General features: G+C 48.2%; 1 protein-coding gene across 1 annotated transcript in view; it reads right to left on the bottom strand.

Moving 5' to 3' along the window:
• Positions 1–15154: 15154 nt before the first annotated feature.
• LOC143935542 (melanoregulin-like) overlaps positions 15155–22020 on the bottom strand; it is a 204442-nt gene continuing 197576 nt past the window's right edge. Inside the window, exon 5 of the mRNA XM_077459489.1 lies at positions 15155–15828. Within this exon, the coding sequence (XP_077315615.1) occupies positions 15610–15828 (219 nt within the window). The 3' untranslated portion in view covers positions 15155–15609. The remainder of the gene's footprint in view (positions 15829–22020) is intronic.

Raw genomic sequence — 22020 nt, 5'->3', positions numbered from 1 at the left:
AACAAGTTCTGAATGATCAAGCATTCCAAAAGCTGAAACCATGATCCTGTAATGTTTATCCAGGACTTATGGCCAAAAGTCTCATGCTTTTTTGCCCCCTTTTGGAAAATATACTGCCCTTCTAATCAGAGTTACCGATAAATAGTATACTTTTTACTGTCCAGTAAGAATGAGCTCCGGCGTGTTCGCATGCTCCACGTGCAGAGCCCGCCAGGAAGTCGGCACAGCGCTGCGCTAATCACAGGCAGTAAGACATTCCCCTATCTCTGCAGCCGCGCATCGGGGCAATGTCTCACTGCCTGTGATTAGCGCAGCACTAATCCGTTTATATTTACTAAAATAATTGCATTTCCATGTTCTGTGTATTGTGGGAGACTAGATATAGTGAATGCAGGGTCCTGGGTTTAGTAACACTTTAACCACTTGCAGACCAGCCGCCGCAGTTTGACTGCGCAAAATCACATTATTGTACATGATCTCACAAGGCTTGGCTAGAGGGCGTGCGTTTGCCCACCACGCGGTCCATGGGTCCAACTGCGGGTCCAGCAGACTCGATGTTTGCGGGGATACCTGCGATCATCTCACGGAGAGGAAGAATGGGGAAATGCTAATGTAAACAAGCATTTTCCTGTTCTGCCTAGTGACACTGTCACAGATCATGGCTCCCTGTAATCGGGAGCGGTGATCAGTGATGTGCCACACACAGCCCCCGCCCCGCCCCGCCCCGCCCCGCCGTTAGAATCACTCCCTAGGACACACTTAACCCCTGCAGCGCCCCCTCCTGGTTAACGCCTTCACTGCCAGTCACATTTACACAGTAATCAATACATTTTAAATCGCACTGATTGCTGTATAAAGGTGAATGGTCCCAAAATAGCACCAAAAGTGTCCGCTGTGTCCACCATAATGTCGCAGTCACGATAAAAATCACTGATCACCGCCATTACTAGTAAAAAAAAATGTTAATAAAGATGCCATAAAACGATCTTCTATTTTGTAGACGCTATAACTTTTGCGCAAACCAATCAAACGCTTATTGCGATTTTTTTTTATTATTTATTTTTTTTACCAAAAATATGTAGAAGAATGCATAAAAAAAGTTTTTTATATTGGGGGGGGGGGGGATATTTATTATAGCAAAAAGTAAAAAAATTTGTTTTTTTTCTAAATTGTCGCTCTTTTTTTGTATTTATAGCGCAAAAAATAATAACCGCAGAGGTGATCAAATATCACCAAAAGAAAGCTCTATTTGTGGGGAAAAAAAGGACATCAATTTTGTTTGGGAGCCACATCGCAGTGCCAAATCACAAAAAGTGGTCTGGTCTTTGGCCAGCAAAATGCTGCGGGGCTGAAGTGGTTAAGGTTGTAGTGCGAAAAGGGAGCACAAATGTACTAGAGTCTCTGGTGGTACTCCATAGGTCTCGGCCATTTACCTGGACATCCACATTCCTGTAATTTGGGGATGAACGTGTTAGTTTTGATATTAGAAGCTCATTTAGCAAAAAAATAAAAATAAAATCTTGTTGCTATAATTGTAGCCCTTGACGTACCCAATGGGTCGAAAGTAAAGCTACTGGAAGCTACACCATACTGCAGACAATGGAGATGGTCAGAGTCTGTGAAAATTCTTTAACCACTTGACCTCCAGAAGGTTTTAACCTCTTCATGACCAGGGCATTTTTTGTTATTCAGCACTGGGCTACCTTTACCGGCAATTACGCATTCATGCAATACTGTACTAAAAATTAAATTTTTATCCTTTTTTTCACGCAAATAGTTTTCTTTTGGTAATATTTAATCACCACTGGGTTTTTTTATTGTTTGCAATAAAAACAAAAAAAATACAGAAAATGTTTAAAAAAAAAAACATGCATTTTTCTTTGTTTCTGTAATAACATTTTTCAAACAAATACTCTTTCTCCATAAATTTAGGGCAAAATGTAGTCTGCTACATTTCTTTGGTAAAAATAACCCAAATCAGTGTGTATTATTTAGTCTGTGGGAAAGTATTGGGACGCCTGCCTTTACACGCACATGTAATTTAATGGCATGTCAGTCTTAGTCCATAGGGCACAATAATGAGGTGGCCCACCCTTTACAGCTATAACAGCTTCAACTCATCTGGGAAGGCTGTCCACAAGGTTTAGGAGTGTGTCTATGGGAATGTTTGACCATTCTTCCAGAAGCACATTTGTAAGGTCAACACTGATGTGGAAGAGAAGGCCGGGCTTGCAGTCTCTGCTCTAATTAATCCCAAAGGGGTTCTATCAGGTTGAGGCCAGGACTTTGTGCAGGTCAATCAAGTTCCTCCACCCCAAACTCACTCATCCTTGTCTTTATGGACCTTGCTTTGTGCATTGGTTCGCAGTCATGTTGGAACAGGAAGGGGCTGTCTGTCATGAATCGCCAGTAATATCTTCATGCCTGTCTGTTTACCTCTGGTCTTTGTATCAGCCTTGGACCTGCACTCTCACACCTACATGGTTAAGTAATCTTCCCTCAGTGTGGCTCCACCCTAGCTTCTACAGGATACACTATATAACACTGTGCTGTCCAAGCCTACCTTGCCTGAGCAATATTGTGTGTTTGGTTTCCTGGTGGCTGCTTGCCATGTGCGCTATGGCTATGTTTGTTACTGATCTTGGCTTGTTCTTTGACTAACCCTGCCTGTGTGGGCTTTGTCTATCCTTGTCTGCTAGTTGCCCCAACTTTTGGCTTATCCTGGAGTAAGTTGCAGCGTAGTCCATCCTCACTATTAGAAGCTCTGGTGAACACCTGCTGGCTCTTAGCTCGGCACCCTGGGGAATCTTATGCTCTAGGTCCCAGTGGGATCCATGTTGGTGCTCCAGTGGACCTGCTTTCTGTGTAGGGGTGATTTATGATCAGTGCTTTAACACTAATATATGTATGTTTGATGTGTTAATAAATTAAGTATATCCTATGTTCCTCTGTCAGCATATCTTTCTCTCTCTCCCTCTCCCTCGGAAAGGACTTTGCTCACTTTGGAAACCGCAGCTTGGCATTGCATGCTATTATTAAGCTTATGATCTACCAAAACCCCCAGATCCTTCATCATTATGGATTCCTCCAGTTGTACGCACCTAGTATGTATGATGCATGCATATTCTTAGCCCCCAAGTGCATAACTTTACATATATCAACATTAAACCTCATTTTCCAAATAGTTGCCCAATGAACAGTGTATTGAGGTTGGATTGTAAGTTGGAGACATCCTGTAAAGATGTTATTCGACTGTATAGCTTGGTGTCATCTGCAAAGACTGAAATGGTACTTTTAATCCCATTTGGCAATATAGTGTGAATGAGCGAGTTTGGTGTGGAGGAACAAGACTGTCCTGCACAGAGTCCTGACCTCAGACCGATAGAACACCTTTGGGATGAATTAGAGCAGAGACTGTGAGCCAGGCCTTCTCATCTAACATCAGTGCCTGACCTCACAAATGCGCTTCTGGAAGAATGGTTAAACCTTCCCATAGACACACTCCTAAACCTTGTGGACAGCCTTCCCAGACTCAGATTGGGATGCCATTAAGGTTCATGTAAGGACAGGTGTCCCAATACTTTTGGGAATGTAGTGTATCTAAAGTATTCAGACTGTGGGACTTTATGATACTTCCACAGGTCTGGCCAGGCCAGAAGGTGATGACAGGTTTGAAAATGATGAACATAGGTTGAACAATGTGAAGTCTACCAGGATTTAGGGCTTTCCATCCTTGGGGAGGGGGGAAGGGTTATTGGCAGTAAAGGGTAAAAGGTAAATTGTCGATTTGCTAGAGTATTGGCTAGAATCCCATGATTTCGAGCTATGGAGCATCAAGGGGCTAAGAGACAGTGGCCGAGAAGATTGTGGGACTTTGTAAAGCAGGAATCTTAAACTGGCGGCCCTCCATCTTTTGCAAAACTACAATTCCCATCATGCTTGTAACTGTCAGCCTTGAAATACCTCCAATGCCTCAAGGGACTTGTAGTTTCACAACAGGTGGAGGGCCACCAGTTTGAGACCCCTGGTGTAAAGCTCTAATTGGAATTCCACCACAATTTTGAAGTTCCAAAAAGACACAGAGGAGTGTTCTTAGTGGAGTTCCATAAAGAAACATCTAAGCTGCTCTATAATATTTCTTCACATTAGGGACTAGGTATGGTCCTTACATTCGACTTGAACATAGGGTGTTTGCTTGCAAATGAACTGAACATATGGGGCATTAATGGCAAATTCGAGCCGCGGAGCACCCCAGCACCCCATAATGCACTGCAAGATCGCAGTGCATTGATGGCTGCTGATCAGCTAAACCATGCACCTGATATATATATACCCTTCACATTTTTGTAAATGTTTCATTATATCTTTTCATGTAACAACTTACACTTTGCTACAATGTAAAGTAGTGAGTGTACAGCTTGTATAACAGTGTAAATTTGCTGTCCCCTCAAAATAACTCAACACACAGCCATTAATATCTAAACCGCTGGCAACAAATAGTGAGTATACCCCTAAGTGAAAATGTCCAAATTGAGCCCAAAGTGTCAATATTTTGTGTGGCCACCATTATTTTCCAGCACTACCTTAACCAATTCCAGCACTACCTTAACCAACCAGTGTGCGGCGTATGGTCTGAGCACTGACAGGTTGACCCCCCCACCACCACTTCAACCTCTGCAGCAATGCTATCAGCACTGATACGTCTATTTCCCAAAGACAACCTCTGGATAGGACACTGAGCATGTGCACTCAACTTCTTTTGCTGACCATGGCAAGGCCTGTTCTGAGCGGAAACTGTCCTGTTAAACCACTTTATGGTCTTGGCCACCGTGCTGCATCTCAGTTTCTTGGTCTTAGCAATCTTCTTATAGCCTAGAGCAACAATTCTTTTTTTCAGATCTTCAGAGAGCTCTTTGCCATGAGGTGTCATGTTGAACTACCAGTGACCAGTATGAGAAAGCAATTACATCAAATTGAACACATCTGCTCCCCATTAACACCTGAGACCTTGTAACGCCAACGAGTCACATGACACCAGGGAGGGAAAATGGCTAATTGGGTCCAATTTGAACTTTTTCACTTAGGGGTGTACTCACTTTTGTTGCCAGTGGTTTAAACATGAATGGCTGTGTGTAACCGAGTGACCCAACCCCTTCTGACATCATGCGCCATCAGAGGGGGCGGGGCCACTCGGTTACATCACTGGGTGGCCGTGCCCTTGCCTATATAACAGCTATCACAGCCAAGAGTCAGCAGTCGGCGTGACGCCTCCCATCGAGTCGGGGCTTTTTTTTTGGGGGGTTACATCGGGCAGCATGATTGAAGATGGATGGACATTGCGGGACACTTTTTTGAAGATGCTTAGCAGTACAATGTACCCGATACCCATTCATATGGGGGGGATCTTATTAAAGGGAGGTTTCCAGATTCCAATAAGCACCCTGCCCGCAGACCCCCACAACCACTGGGCCGGGGTTTTGGGGACGAGGCCCTTGTCCCCATCAACATTGGGACAAGGTGCTTTGGGGGGGGGGGGGCATATGTTCAGAGCTTGTGGCCTGGTATGGTTCAGGAGGGGGAGGGTGTTTGTTAGTGCCCTCCTCTATCCTGTCCTCCAGGACCCCACACCAATTTGTTTTTACATTTTGGTGTGGGGACCCACGCCAATTTTTTTCCTTGATTTTTATCTATATTGCTGGGAGCCGGCAATACATTACAGCCATGACCAATTTTAATTTACGGTTTTTCCCTTAGAAATATAATTGTGCTGTGGCACTGTAAAACACATAATACACAGAGGCGGCTCTAGGATTTGTGAGGCCTTAGGCGAAACTTACACATGAGTCCCCAATCACGCCCATAATGGGAAAAAAATGCAAGCAATAAAAATGGCTGCAAAAGATGCACAGATCTAACAAACAGTTCATCGGCACCACTTCCAGGGCACCCTCCTCACCCATCAGACATATGCAGCCATTAAAACATCTGGGGCCCACCAAGGTGGCAACCCCTCTAAGAATTTCCTGTGTCTTGGGAGAATGGGGAGGGGATGTCACTGAGCCATTTCACATCCGCAAAGGAAGTAGAGTGGGGGGATCCCAGCACAGCGCAGGGGGAGCAAGAGAGGGGAAGCGAGACAGAGTGGAGGAGAGAGAGAGGAGAGAGGGAGCGAGAGATTGTGAGAGATAGGGGGGGAAGAGAGAGAGAGAGAGAGAGGGGGAGGGGAGCAAGACATTGTGAGTGAGAGGGGGAGGGAGAGTGGGTGACCGAGAGGGAGGGGGAGAGGGGGGTGAGAGAGGGTTAGATAAAGGGTGCACAAAAGGGGAGAGAGAGGTGGAAAGAGGAGGGGAGGGGGAGAGAGAGGGAGGAGAGAGAGAGGGAGGGGTAGAGAAAGGGTGTGCAAAAGTGGGAGAGGGAGGGGAGAGAGGGGGAAAGAGGGAAGAGAGAGAGAGAGAGAGAGAAGGAAAGGAGGAGAGAGGGAGGGAGGGAAGAGAGGGAGGGAGGGAAGAGAGGAGAGAGGGAGGGAAGAGAGGAGCGAGGGAGAAGGAGGAGAGAGGGAAGGGAGGGGAGAGGGAAGGAGGGGAGAGGGAAAGGAGGAGAGAGGGAGGGAGGGAGGGAGGGAGGGAAGGGGGGAAGGGAGGGGAGGAGAGAGAGAAGGAAAGGAGGAGAGAGGGAGGGAAGAGAGGAGAGAGGGAGGGAAGAGAGGAGAGAGGGAGGGAAGAGAGGAGCGAGGGAGAAGGAGGAGAGAGGGAAGGGAGGGGAGAGGGAAAGGAGGAGAGAGGGAGGGAGAGAGGGAGGGAGGGAAGGGGGGAAGGGAGGGGAGGAGAGAGAGAAGGAAGGGAGGAGAGAGGGAGGAAAGGGAGGGGGAAGAGAGAGAGGGAAGGAAGGGAGGAGAGAGGGAAGGAAGGGAGAAGAGAGGGAGGGAAGGAAGGGAGAAGAGAGGGAGAGAAGGGAGGAGAGGAGGAAAGGAGGCGAGGGGAGAGAGAGGGAGGGGGGGAGAGGGAGGGGGGAGTGAGGGAAGGGAGAGAGAGAGAGAGAGAGAAGGAAGGGAGAGAGAGAGAGGGAGGGAAGGAAGGGAAGGGACAGAGAGAGGGAAGGAAGGGAGGGGAGAGAGAGAGGGAAGGGAGGGGAGAGAGAGGGAAGGAAGGGAGAGGGAGGGAAGGGAGGGGAGAGAGGGAAGGAAGGGAGAGGGAGGGAAGGGAGGGGAGAGAGAGAGAGAGGGAAGGAAGGGAGAGGGAAGGAAGGGAGAGGGAGAGAGAGAGGGAAGTGGAGGGAGGAGAGAGGGAGGGAGGGAAGGAAGGAAGGGAGAGGGAGGGAGAGAGGGAGAGAAGGGAAGGGAGGGAGGAAGGGAAGGGAGAGTGCGAGGGAGGGGAGAGTGCGAGGGAGGGGAGAGTGCGAGGGAGGGGAGAGTGCGAGGGAGGGGAGAGTGCGAGGGAGGGGAGAGCGCGAGGGAAGGGAGAGCGCGAGGGAGGGGAGAGAAGGGAGAGAGAGAGGGGTGGGAAGGGGTAAGAGAGAGGAGTGTGGTGAGAGAGAGGGGGAGGTAGAGGGGGTAAGAGAGAGAGGGGAGAGAGAGGGGGGAGGGAGAGAAAGATAGAGGGGGTAAGAGAGAGAGGGGGGGAAGTGAGGGAAAGGGGGCGAGAGAGATCTAGAGATCTCTCCCTGTCTGCAGGCCCTGGGGGGGCAAAGAGCAGGGAGGAGCTGTAGAGTGCTGGGGGGGTGGGGACTGGAGAGTACTGAGGGGTAGGGGCTGGAGGGTGCTGGGGGCCAGAGAATGCTGGGGGGTGGGGGGCGGAGAGTGCTGGGGGCCAGAGAATGCTCGGGGGTGGGGGGCGGGGAGTGCTGGGGGCCAGAGAGTACTGGGGGGTTGGGGCGCGGAGAGTGCTGGGGTGCAGAGAGTGCTGGGGGGTGGGGGCCGGAGAGTGCTGGGGGGTGTGGGGTGGAGAGTGCTGGGGGCCAGATAGTGCTAAGAGTGGGGGGTGGAGAGTGCTGGGGGGCAGCTTGAGAGGGGAGGCAGAAAGAATTGGAGAGCAGGGGATGCTGGCGAAATGGGGGTGGAGCCAGGGAGGACAAGAATGGGCTGGAGAGCAGGAGGGGCGGAGCCAGGGAGCAAAGGGAGGGGCTGAAGAGCAGGAGGCGTGGAGAAAGGGAGTACAAGAAGGGGCGGAGCCAGGGAGCACAAGGAGGGGCTGGAGAGCAGGAGGGGTGCAGTCAGTGAGCACACGGAGGGGCTGGAGAGCAGAAGGGGCGGGGCCAGGGTGCGCACGGAGGGGCGGGGCCAGGGACCACAAGGAGGGGCCGGTGTCCTATCATATATGGTCCCCCATCGGATAGTGTCCGCTGTATACTGCGCATGTGCAGTACACAGCACACACAGATTCCGAAAATAGCCGAGGATGAACGGCGCCTGGGCCGTGAGTCCGGGTTCTATCCCCACCATCCAAGTGGACATAGAGTAGGAACTTAACCCTTTCATGACTAAGCCTATTTTTGGAATTTGGTGTTTACAAGTTAAAATCCATATTTTTTGCTAGAAAATTACTTGGAACCCCCAAACATTATATATATTTTTTTAGCAGAGGCTCTAGAGAATAAAACGGCGATTGTTGCAATATTTTATGTCACACGGTATTTGCGCAGTGGTGTTTTAAACGCAACTTTTTGGGAAAAGGGACACTTTCATGAATAAAAAAAAAACAAAACAGTAAAATTAGCCCAATTTTTTTGCGTAATGTGAAAGATAATGTTACGCCGAATAAATAGATACCAAACATGTCACACTTTATAATTGCACGCACTTGTAGATTGACGACAAAGTACGGTACCTAAAAATCTCAATAGGCGACGCTTTAAATTTTTTTTACGGTTACCAGGTTAGCGTTACAGAGGAGGTCTACACCGTTTACATACGCGGGCGCGACTTCCATATGCGTTTTCTTTGCTTCGCGAGCTCGCGGGGACGGCGGGCGCTTTGAACATTTTTTTTTTTTTTTTTTATTTATTTTATTTATTTTAAAATGACTAAATTGTTTTAAAAAAAAATAAAAATTTGATCACTTTTATTGCTGTCACAAGGAATGTAAACATCCCTTGTGACAGTAATAGGTGGTGACAGGTACTCTTTATGGAGGGATCGGGGGTCTAAAAGACCCCCCACCCCTCCTTTACACTTCAATGTATTCAGATCGCCGAAAACGGCGATTCTGAATACCGGATATTTTTTTAAAACCGGCGCCATTGGCAGCCGAGTAAACGGGAAGTGACGTCATGACGTCGCTTCCGTGTTTACGATGAGGAGACTGGAACGAAGCCGATTACGGCTTCGTTCCAGTTCCTCCCCAGCAGCCAGAGCCGACGGATCGCTAATCGGTGCTCCCGATCGAGCGGGAGCACCGGTAACAGCGGCGAGAGGCGGCGGGAGGGGGGGACGTCCCCTCCCGCTCCTCCGGCATAACAGCCGAGCGGCTTTTAGCCGCATCGGTTGTTATGGCTGGAAAGCCAATCGCCCGCTGTAAAAAACGGTACCGGGATGATGCCTGCAGGTGCGGGCATCATCCCGGTATACCCCCCGGAAGCCGAGTACGCAGATCTGCGTACGTTCGGCGGGAAGGGGTTAAAAGAGCTGAGCGCAGCGAGGCTGAGCCCGAAGCGTGGCAAGCGAAGCTCGTCTGCGAGGGGACCTCTAATTTTCACAACCCTATGCCCGCTGGGATGGCGGGCCTACCACATCCACTCACGGCGCAAGCACTGTTCATCTTTGGAGATTTTCCGAAGCTTCTTCTGCCCCTACTGTGCATGCGCAGTATGGGGCGGACACTATATGATGGCAGGACACTATCTGCCAGAACACCGGAGAGTGTAGAAAAAGTTAGATAGGAGGAGCGGTGGGGAGACTGCACATAGATAGTGGAAGTGATTTTTTCCATATTCCTCCATGCAACCTCTGAATGATCACTTCTCCTTCTCTCCTCCCTGCAGACATTCAGCGGCTGTATGGATTAATATGGAAAAATCAATTCCACTATGTGCAGTCTCCCCACCGCTCCTCCTATTCAGGCACACGGAAGGCTGCGCGGCATGGGCACTCACCTTTGCTCTGGTCGGCAGCATAAGAGTTCCTCCCTCTTCACACTCATGGTTTTTTCAGCAACGCCCCCCCCCCCTCCCACTCCAGAACCAAATAGGAGGCAGGTGCGGAGGAGAGGTTTCTTGAGCGGCACAAGAGAGAAGCTCAAGTGAGGGTCCCACATGGACATGCCGCCCTCATGCCGTCTGTCATCCAGCCGCTGCGCCACCTAATGGCCTCTACTGTCCCGCTCCCTGCACTTGCTGCCACCGGATTGATCACAGGCAAATTAGTCGATGGCGAGGTCCCTGAGACTGCGGGGCCTTAGGCAATCGCCTAATTTGCCTAATTAGAGAGCCTCCTCTGATCATACAGATGGGATGATGTCCAGTGGGAGGAAACGCATTGGGTGAAGTTCGTGACAATCACTTTTTCCCTCCTAAAGAACAAGCTTGTTTTTATCTGAAATCCTGTAAGTCTGAATCCTTCTTTTTTTAACCACTTGCTTACTGGGCACTTAAACACCCTTCCTGCCCAGACCAATTTTCAGCTTTCGGTGCTCTCACAATTTGAATGACAATTACTCAGTCATGCAACACTGTACCCAAATGATTTTTTTGCCCTTTTTTTCCCACAAATAGAGCTTTCTTTTGGTGGTATTTGATCACCTCTGGGGTTTTTATTTTTTGCGCTATAAATGAAAAAAGACCGAAAATTTTGAAAAAAAACGCATATTTCTTTGTTTCTGTGACAGAATTATGCAAATTATTAATTTTTCTTCATAAATTTTGGCCACAATTTATACTGCTACATATCTTTGGTAAAAATAACCCAAATTAGTGGATATTATTTGGTCTTTGTGAAAGTTAGAGAGTCTACAAGCTGTGGTGCGAATCGCACAAAATTGATCACATCTGATGTACTGGTGGCCTATCTCGCTTCTTGTGACCCGAATAAGTCAGGAAAGTACAAATACCCCCCAAATGACCCCTTTTTGGAAAGTAGACATTCCAAGGTATTTAGTAAGAGGCATGGTGAGCTTTTTGATGTTGTCATTTTTTTCCCACAATTCTTTGCAAAATTAAGATTTTTCATTTTTTTTTCTCCACAAAATTGTCATTGTAATAGGTTATTTCTCTCACGTGGCATGTGTATACCACAAATGACACCCCCCAAAAAATTCTGCTACTCCTCCTGAGTATTACAATACCACATGTGTGGGACTTTTTCACAGCCTGGCTACATAGAGAGGCCCAACATCTAGGAACATAAATTACACATCTAACTTGTTGACTATTTATTACACTTTTGTAGCACCAGGACAATGACACGTGACACTGATGACAGATGGCACTGATACGTGGCAATGATGACACTTATACGTGGCACTGATGACACGTGGCACTGATGACAGATGGCACTAACATGTGGCACTGATGACAGATGGCACTAATACGTGGCACTGATGACACGTGGCACTTATACGTGGCACTGATGACACGTGGCACTAATACGTGGCACTGAAGACACGTGGCACTAATACGTGGCACTGATGACAGATGGCACTAATACGTGCCACCGATGACAGATGGCACTAATACATGGCACCGATGACGCGTGACACTGATGACAGATGGCACTGATAAGTGGCATTGATGGCACGTGACACTGACAGGTGGCACTGATGACAAATGGCACTGATACGTGGCACTGATGACAGATGGCACTAATACGTGGCACTGATGACAGATGGCACTATGTGGCACTGATGACACGTGGCACTGATGACAGATGGCACTTATACGTGGCACTGATGACAGATGGCACTGGGGACAAATGGCACTGACAACAGGTGGCACTGGGGGCAGGTGGCACTGGGGGCAGGTAGCACTGGGGTGGATGGCACTGGGGCGGATGGCACTGGGGCAAATGGCACTGCTGGGGGAGGATGGCACTGCTGGGGGAGGATGGCACTTTTTTTTTTTTTATCAACTCAAGGCAGAACGGCTGCCGCTGCAGCCGTTCATCTCTCCCCTCTCACACTGTCTGTGTGAGGAGGGAGAGCGGCGCTGAGAGATGATCTCATATGTTTACATATGAGATCATCTCCCATTGGACACGCCGATCACGCTGTAAACGGCCGCTGTGATTGGCCGTTTACAGCGATCTGTGTTTGCCTGTCCCCGGGGGACACGGCGAACACAGAACTTCCGCGATGTGCGCCCGCGGCGGCGCGCATTGCGAAAGTAAACATTAGGACGTCCAGGGATGGCCTCCCGCATGAACGCGCCTGCTCTACGGCCGTCATTCGGCTATAGGGCGGGCGCGAGGTGGTTAAAGAAAAACATCTTACGGAATTACACCATGTGGATTAATTTGTCTTCCATGTCCAATGCTAATGGAAAGATCTAACATCTGCTGCACACTTTGGAGTTCGTCCTTTTGAAGCGTGATCATTTGTCCCTTGGGGTCTACTTTCCATCCACTGCTCCATCCACAGATTTCTTCATTGAGGCTAATCCCTCACATGCCTGTTTGACCCATGTACTATATGGTGGACTATAAGGAGGCACCTTATCTTATCTAGTAAGCATGCTGACCTTACTGTTGACTTTTATTCACACCATTATGGTTCACCCAATCAAGATGGACTAACATTTTATGTTATAAACCTTTTTATATGCTACATAGTAGTTAGTAAGGTTGAATAAAGACACCAGTCCATCCAGTTCAACCTGAGTGAGTGTCTACAATTGTCCCTATCCCTGTACATTGCACACTCACATCGGTCCCTACCCTCAAGGGGCCCACAATCCAAGGTCCCCATTCATATACTAGGGCCAATTTTGGACAGCCAATTAACCTACCAGCATGTCTTTGGAGTGTAGGAGGAAACCGGAGTACCCGGAGGAAACCCACACAGGCACAGGGAGAACATGCAAACTCCATATGTTATATATCGATTGTTTTATTTCTCATTTATTTAATTATTTTTACTACAATTTGAGCGCTACACAATTATTATTTTATTTGTGTTTCACTTTGTGTCTAGTGGAGTGTTGGCTGCTCACCTATTTTCCTATGCACAATTTTTTTCTTTTTTTATCCATTTATAACCCCCTCCTGACAGTACTAGAAAAAAAAAGAAAAGAAAATGTGTGTGCTATATCTAAGTTGTGTTTATCTATATTTTTGCTGGCAGGACGCCAACCCCCTCCCAACAGAAATAATGTATAGTGTACAGTTAGGTCTGAGAGTAGGATGTACTGTACTAAATGTTTTTGTCTTCTCTTAGGGTCCTCTGGGATGGGACAGCTGTCCATCCCTACCCTGCAGCTGGAGACAAGAATTTCTGCAGTGTCTTTCCCCATGGAGAGATGCTCTGGCCTTAATGTATATACTGTTAGCTGCCAGAATCTGTAGTTAGCAGTACCCTCTTCATACTGTACAGATGTAAATGCCTATCAGAAATGTATATTTATATTTTCGTACGTAATTTATTTGTACAGTTCCCCATCCAAGTTGTTCCCCTTTCCCCCTTCCAAATTATTTTATGGGAAGCCCTTGCCATTTTTTGTAAATTTCCCAGCTGAGGGACCAGCTGGATTCTGGTGTGGGTGAGTGTGGCACCTTCTCTACTTTAGGTAGGTGCTAGAAGTAGGATTTTTGTGAGTGCAAGTAAATTTAATCAGGCCTAGCTTTAAGCTAGGCCTGTTTGTGTGGGCTGGGAGTAACCTAGAGTAGCAGCAGGTGACTCACATGCAGCATCACTTCTTGGTTACTTCCCTCTGGCTTCTAGAGGATTCTAGAAGAGAGGAAGGGAAGAGAGGTGGACCTGCCTGGGGTGTTCTAAGGAGCCCTGGCCAATCCCCAACTTGATTGGTAGGGGGCGGGTCTTCTTAAATACCTAGAGTCAGCCCTGCAGGGGAGGAGTTGTCAGGTGGAAGAAGCTGAAGATGGAGCACTAGGTTGCCGGGGCCATTGAGGCACACCGGTCTGGTCAGGGAGTTACCTTGGGCCTGTGGGGTCCGGGTGCAAGTCAGAGCCATTCCGAGAAACATAGAAGGATCTGGACAGGAGGCACAGAGAGGAACCAAGAAGGACAACGGGAGCTAGTGTTGCTGGGCTTGTCTCCAGGAGGGATCCACCGCAGTGCAGCCAGGAGGGCTGGTGAGTGACAGGCACAGTTGGGAAGCTGGGGCGGCATGCCGGAGCAGACTGTAAGTGTGCAATCTGAGATGGATGTAGAGCCAGAAGGGGAGACTCATGGGCAGTGGAGTCGGGCAGCTGCGGTTAGGAGGGCTGGTAGGGCCTCAAGAGGACTGACTAGGAGCAGTAGTCCACCATTGGACAGCTAGCATTAAGAGACTTTCCTCTATTTGTTGCTACACTAAAGGAGCTTGCGGTGCCTGCTGCAAGTGGCAGTTGCTAAGGCCTGACAGAGTCAGAGTTGGGCCTACCATGTGATATCTGTGCCTGGAACCAAGTATTGTACAGGAGAGAGAGAGAAACAGTCTACAAATAAGCTTTGTGCTGGAGGAGGCTAGAGCTTTAGAAGAGTAAATAGAGGTTCCAACTGATCATACAATTGATTCTATTATTGATCCTGGGCATCCCACAATTTCCCTTACCCTACCCACGTTCAAAATCCCTCAATAAAATACAAAACAAAGATACAGACTGTTCATTGTCTCTAAGGTGAATGGTAAGTGAATGCCGGGCAGAGTTGACAGATGGGACCACAATATCCAGCAGCCCCTATGGGGGGCACCACTACATCCCATTTGCTCCTCTCCTGCAAGGAGGTGAGAAAAGGGACAGAGGACATTGGCCAGGACAGAGAGATAACTGGCTTAATTGCATGACTGGATGAATGTCATTTGAAAGTACTTCATAATTCCATTTCACTTTTGATATTCCGTTGTAGAATGAAAGTAATTTCCTGATCAAAAATCAAACTGGTAGAAAAAATTTCCACCCTGCTCTGAATTTTCCTGACACTGGTTAAAAACAAACACTGATTTGACCCCACTAATGATTAGAAAATAAAAAAAATGTTCCTAAAATTTACAATTTTGAACAAAATTCCACTAGTGTATAGACAACTTTATTAGTCAGTCCTAGAAAGGGAGAAGGCTGTAAGAAGGGTGCATGTCAGAGCCTGAGAAACAAAGAAGGATCTGGACAGAGCTCAAAGCCACAAATGAATAAAAAATAATTTATCTGAAAGGAAAACCGCTGCAAGTAAGCATAAAAAGTACTTAATTTTGTGTACTGTTACCTGCAATTTTTTAAGTTGCTGACATGATTTCTTTATAAACAGTAGAGAATGTAAGAGTCTCCACTTTTATTTCAATGGTGTTGCCTGTGACTACCGGTAATTTCTATTCTTGGCTAAGTAGGGGAACATTTCTGTTCTAGGCCACTGATACAAAAAGAAAAGTGTTGATAAACCAAAACATGTTGCATGCAAAATGGAATATGCTACTTATTTAAAATGCATTATTTCAACAGGTGTATGTGATAGGTATAGTGTCTCTTTCATGTCACTCAAGCAGTTTGACTAGGAAGCTATCTTCATCCACTTCAGCACACTCTTCATCCTTCTCTCCACCATCTTCGATCTCCTGCCAGCCAGGGCTTACTAAGACTGCCGTACCAGGTTCCACAATTTCCTTTTCACTGCTTGTCAAGGCCTCTGCTGGATAAAACCTCCTAGCAATGGACACAAACTCTGTCCCCATATCAAGAACGATGAGGCGGTCCTGAAAAACACAATGTGAAAATGTTGTAAACACCTTTTAATGGACAGTAATGTAACCAAATTCTTCAGCATTGCCATTTGGCACTTAGGCCCTGTTCACACCTGAGCAATTTTCTGCTTGAAGCTTGCAGCTCTAATACCCTCAACACACAAAATCCCAATCATTTCAATAGCCCTTGTTCACATCTGAGCATTTTGTCGCCTTTAGCAAAACGCTACAAAAAATTACATGTGCTTCTTTTAGGCAGATTGGAGCTAGACTTCAACGGAAACGCCTAGGAAGATGCTCAACATGAGCATTTTACAAGCATTTTGTTGCATATTTTCTGGCAAAACAGCAGCTCTCCCCCCCTAATCTCCTCCCCCTTGTGCTTTCTGTTGGCTAAAATAAAAACACCTGACGCTTGAATACGCATGTCAAATTCTTCTAAAGCCGCATACACACGTAGCCGTCTGTCCGACGTACTTAGTCTGGCGGACTTTCCGCCAGACTGTCCGTCGGACTTTCCGAACGGGCTACTTGCCCACACACGGCACTTTTTCAGCGGACTAATACGGCGAACTAAGTCTGCCGTACTATCCGCCCTACTTTTGAAATGAATGGACTCGCCCACACACGCAGAGGAAAGTCCGCTCATTTCAAGCGCGTCTCCAGGTAGGCGGGGCCCGCAAAGGAGACGCCGCTGGCCCCACCACCTGGTATGGACTTAAAGGGGAACCCCAACGCCAAAAAAAATCGGCGTGGGGGTCCCCCCAAAGTCCACAACAGACCCTTGTCCGAGCATGCTACCAGGCTGGCCAGGAAAGGAGGGGCGAGCGAGCGCCCCCCCCCCCTCCTGAGCCGTACCAGGCCGCGTGCCCTCAACATGGGGGGTGCCTTGGGGAAGGGGGGGCCGCGCGGCCCCCCCACCCCAAAGCACCTTGTCCCCATGTTGATGAGGACAAGGGCCTCTTCCCAACAACCCTGGCCGTTGGTTGTCGGGGTCTGCGGGCGGGGGGCTTATCGGAATCCGGGAGCCCCCTTTAATAAGGGGGCCCCGGATACCGGCCCCCCACCCTATGTGAATGAGTATGGGGTACAATGTACCCCTACCCATTCACCTGTAAAATAAAGTACAAAAAAAACACAACACACAAGATAAAATAGTTTATTGCACAGCTCCGGGGGTCTTCTCGCCGGACTCCTCCGCTATCTTCTTGTAGCTCTTTTACTAGCGGAGGAGCCCAGCATTCTTCTTCGTCGCCGCGGCCTCTTCTTCCAACTTCGGGGGTCTTGTCCCCCTCTTCGGTTCTTCTGCCGGGCCACCGCGCCTTCTTCTAGAACTTTTATAGGCGGTGGCCCGGTCTTCTGTCGCCGCCGCTGTTGCCGCCGCCTTCCGTTCTTCTGTTCTTCTGTTCTTCTTCTTCTTCTTCAGATGTTGCCTCGCCGAGTCCTCCGCTCACAATGACGGGGACCGGGCACGCGGCGACTTATATAGGGACAAAGGGCGGGGTCTTCGGTGGATGTCACATGGGTTCATGTCACATGGCGACAGTCCCAGCATCCTCCGGGACTGTGACATCGTAAGGGGGCGGGGTCACCATGTGACATGAACCCATGTGACATGAACCCATGTGACATCCACCAAAGACCCCGCCCCTTGTCCCTATATAAGTCGCCGCGTGCCCGGTCCCTGTCATTGTGAGCAGAGGACTCGGCGAGGCAACATCTGAAGAAGAAGAACAGAAGGCGGCGGCGACAGCGGCGGCGATAGAAGACCGGGCCACCGCCTGTGAAAGAGCTAGAAGAAGGCGCGGTGGCCCGGCAGAAGAACCGAAGAGGGGGACAAGACCCCCGAAGTCGGAAGAAGAGGCCGCGGCGACGAAGAAGAATCCCGGGCTCCTCCACTAGTAAAAGAGCTACAAGAAGATAGCGGAGGAGTCCGGCGAGAAGACCCCCGAAGACGGAAGACCCCCGGAGCTGTGCAATAAACTATTTTATCTTGTGTGTTGTGTTTTTTTTGTACTTTATTTTACAGGTGAATGGGTAGGGGTACATTGTACCCCATACTCATTCACATAGGGTGGGGGGCCGGTATCCGGGGCCCCCTTATTAAAGGGGGCTCCCAGATTCCGATAAGCCCCCCGCCCGCAGACCCCGACAACCAACGGCCAGGGTTGTCGGGAAGAGGCCCTTGTCCTCATCAACATGGGGACAAGGTGCTTTGGGGTGGGCACCCCCCATGTTGAGGGCACGCGGCCTGGTATGGCTCAGGAGGGGGGGGGGCGCTCGCTCGCCCCTCCTTTCCTGGCCGGCCGGGTAGCGCGCTCGGACAAGGGTCTGTTGTGGACTTTGGGGGGACCCCCACGTCAATTTTTTTTGGCGTTGGGGTTCCCCTTTAAGTCCATACCAGGTGGCGGGGCCAGCGGCGTCTCCTTCGCGGGCCCCACCTACCTGCAGACCCGCTCGAAATGAGCGGACTTTTCTCCAGGCGGGAAAAGTCTGTTCATTTCAAAAGTACGGCGGACTGGCACACACACGGCCGGTTTGTCCGCCGAAATGCGAGTCCGGCGGGAAGATTGGAGTGCAACACTGCCTTCTAAGTCCGCCGTACTTTCGGGTCAAAAAAGTATGCCGGAGGCTACACACGGGGGGATTGTCCGGCGGACTTGAGTTTGCCGGACTTTTCCACCCGCTTGTTTGATCGTGTGTACGCGGCATAACACACTTCTAAGATGTACATACACTTGCAAAACTCTTGAATAAAACCGCCTAAAAATCAATGTGCTCAGGTGTGAACGGGGCCTTACTAGCTGTGACTCTTCTGACTGATTATCTGCAGGCAATCAAACAACTCAGAACACTGTAGCCTGGGGTTTGGAGCAAGGAACATGAATGGCTATTTCTGTGTTGTCTAGGAATGTAAATCCACATGAGGAGCAACTGATTTAAAGTTACACAGCTGTGTGGTTACATGCGTGTTTATGTATACACATTACTTTTGATCCTGACCCCCTTTTTCTTTACGATCAACAGATTTCTTTAGGGCAGGTTTATAATACCAACAAGAAAATCACCAATTTGGAACCTGTACTGTTAAACCACTGTATGGTCTTTGCCACCATGCTGCAGTGCAGTTTCAGGGTCTTGGCAATCTTCTTATAGCCTAGGCTAGTGATGGCGAACCTTGGCACCCCAGATGTTTTGGAACTACATTTCCCATGATGCTCATCTACACTACAGAATGCATGAGGATCATGGGAAATGTAGTTCCAAAACATCTGGGGTGCCAAGGTTCGCCATCACTGGCCTAGGGCATCTTTATATAGAGCAACAATTCTTTTTTTCAGATCCTGCAGAGTTCTTTGCCATGAGGTGCCATGTTGAACTTCCAGTGACCAGTATGAGAGAGTGAGATTGATAACATCAAATTTACCACACCTGCTCCCCATTCACACCATAGACTTTATAACACTAAGAAGTCACATGATGTCGCAGAGGGAAAATGGCTAATTGGGCCCAATTTGGACATTTTCACTTAGGGGTGTACTCACTTTTGTTGCCAGCGGTTTAGAAATGAATGGCTGTGTGTTGAGTTATTTTGAGGGGACAGCAAATTTACACTGTTATACAAGCTGTACACTCACTACTTTACATTGTAGCAAAGTGTCATTTCTTCAGTGTTGTCACATAAAAAGATATAATAAAATATTTTCAAAAATATGAGGGCTGTACTCACTTTTGTGATATATATATATATATCATTTTTATAAATATTTTATTATCTTTTCATGTGACAACACTGAAGAAATGACACTTTGCTACAATGTAAAGTAGTGAGTGTACAACTTGGTAGGTGCAGGCATCATCCCGGTATAACTACGTCAAATACGTCCAAATTAGAAGTAGACCAGTGGAACCTGTGAAGGAAGTCAGTTAGTTCCGAAAAGCTTCTCAAACTGCTCTTAAATGCAAGCTGAATGCCAGTGAAGGGATCCTGCATTTGTCTATTTATACAAGACCTTCGACTGGTCTGACTTCAGGAATGGGTTACTGCAGGGCTCGAGTCCAGCGGGAACGCGTGGGAATGGCGTCCCTGCACTTTTTTCACAGCAGGAACGCCGTTCCCTTTGCAGGACTAGAGCCGCCCGAGGCTCTAGCACAGGCATCAACTAAATGGCGGACCGCGGGCCAAGTCAGTCAATGATCTGTGCGGCCCCCCAGCGTGGTCACACCATTTAAGATTTGCTTTCTGCCGCTGCCTGCTAGCTGTGTTGTCTTCACAGAGCTGACATCGGAAGAGCAGCACAGCGATGCACGGAGGGCAGGGGCTGGCCCAGTTAACTGATTGGTTAATAGAACCGCTCTGCATTCTATCAACCAATCAGTTAACTGGGGCAGGTCCCGCCCTCTGTCCATCCCTTTGCTGCACTGTTATGAAGGATGGAGGGGGAAAGTATAAGAAACTGAAAGGAATGAAGAGGGGTGATATAAAAGGGATATAAAAGGGAGGCAGGGAAGGAATGTGAAGGGGGTTCTACAAAGGGGGTGAGGACAGGAATGTAAAGGGGGTGAGCAAAGGAATGTGAAGGGGGGTTCTATAAGGGGGGTGAGGACAGGAATGTGAAGAAGGGTGCCATAAAGGGGCTGAGGACAGGTTTACATTTTAAAACTGGCATTCGCAGTCTGGTCATCTCCTGTACTATGTCTCATTCTCAGTCTGGTCATCTCCTGTAGTATGTCGCATTCTCAGTCTGGTCATCTCCTGTAGTATGTCGCATTCGCAGTCTGGTCATCTCCTGTAGTCGCATTCGCAGTCTGGTCATCTCTTGTAGCATGTCGCATTTGCAGTCACTGTATTCTCTGTGAAATATATATATGCATATGAGCGTATTATTTTTTATTTATTTTTTGGTGGGGGAGTGGATCTTGGGTGGGAGTTCCCACACTTTTTTCCTCAGGACTTGACCCCTGGGTTACTGTACATAACACAACATTTACCCCAAAAACAAAAATGTATTGTATTTCAGCTTACTAATTCTTAGATGTGAGGAAGCATCCATCAATTCCAGTAAGTGCAGGGAAAGTCACACAACACCCAGGTGTGTCAAATCTGCTTACCGGAACCCAAATAGAGAAGAGCATCAAACGATTAACGCAACCTCCACTCTCCAAAAAATGGGTAGATGATCACCAGGATATGGCCACTTTTGATTGATATCAATCTCTCTCAACCATCATGCATTTATCCCAGGAAATAATAGGGGTAACTTATTAAGCTTCAGGCTCCAGCAATCCACACAGTTCACATATGACATGCAAAGTAAAAGGTAAAGCAACAAAACATAGTGAAGCCCCGTAACAAAAAATATAAATTTTTATTGTAGTGCACTTACAGCGTTCAGGGGCGGACGGACAACTCATGGGGCCCCCGGGCAATAGGAGATTATGGGGCCCCCAGGCAATCAGAGATTATGGGGCCACACAGTATACACAAACACACACACAGTATACAATCACATAGTATACACAGACATGTTTCTATTGGCGGAGAAGGTACTGGAAAGGTGGGGCAGCTATAATCTCTGGATTTTTAGACCAAAAGGATGTTAGTAAGGGACATTTCAGAGACAGGTATAAAAAACAAACAAAAAAAAAAACACAGCTTTTTACATACTGTCCCTGGTTTTACTGAGGCTGGCAACCCTGATGGGGCCCCCTAGTGGCCTGGGGCCCCGGGCACTGCCCGAGTGGCCGAATGGTCAGTCCGTGCCTGACAGTGTTCAAGTTACACACGAACATCTAAAAACCAATAGATAGCATCAGAATTCCATATTTAGCATGCTTGCATCAATTGGCCTTACATGCTTCATCCAAGAGGGATATCGTCAGGTGACTGCAATGCATTCGATTTCTTTTTTTTTTTAGACTTTTTCCCCATTATTTTCACCTGTTCATCCAGACAGTAAGAGGTCTTTCAGACAGGTAATAAAGCCAAATCCACTGTAGGACCGCATTGCAACTATGAGACAAGCGGTTCAGCTCAAGGTTGGAGCAGCCCCGTTTATTTCAATGAAAGAGTTTGACAGGCTGTGCCAGGGCCATCTTAATGAGCAGACACCTCTGGACACTGCTGCATGGGGGCCCCTATGCTTTCCCTGTCCCCTTGCAGCTTTATCAAGTCGATTGGGTCAGCAGGTGGCTCACCTTACT

The sequence above is a fragment of the Lithobates pipiens genome, unplaced genomic scaffold (genome assembly GCF_037356315.1).
Source record: "Lithobates pipiens isolate NorthernLeopardFrog02 unplaced genomic scaffold, aLitPip1_a1.2 Scaffold_28, whole genome shotgun sequence".
NCBI classification, from domain to species: domain Eukaryota; kingdom Metazoa; phylum Chordata; class Amphibia; order Anura; family Ranidae; genus Lithobates; species Lithobates pipiens.
Note: the sequence above shows the minus strand (reverse complement) of the source record. Positions and strands in the feature narration are given on the sequence as shown.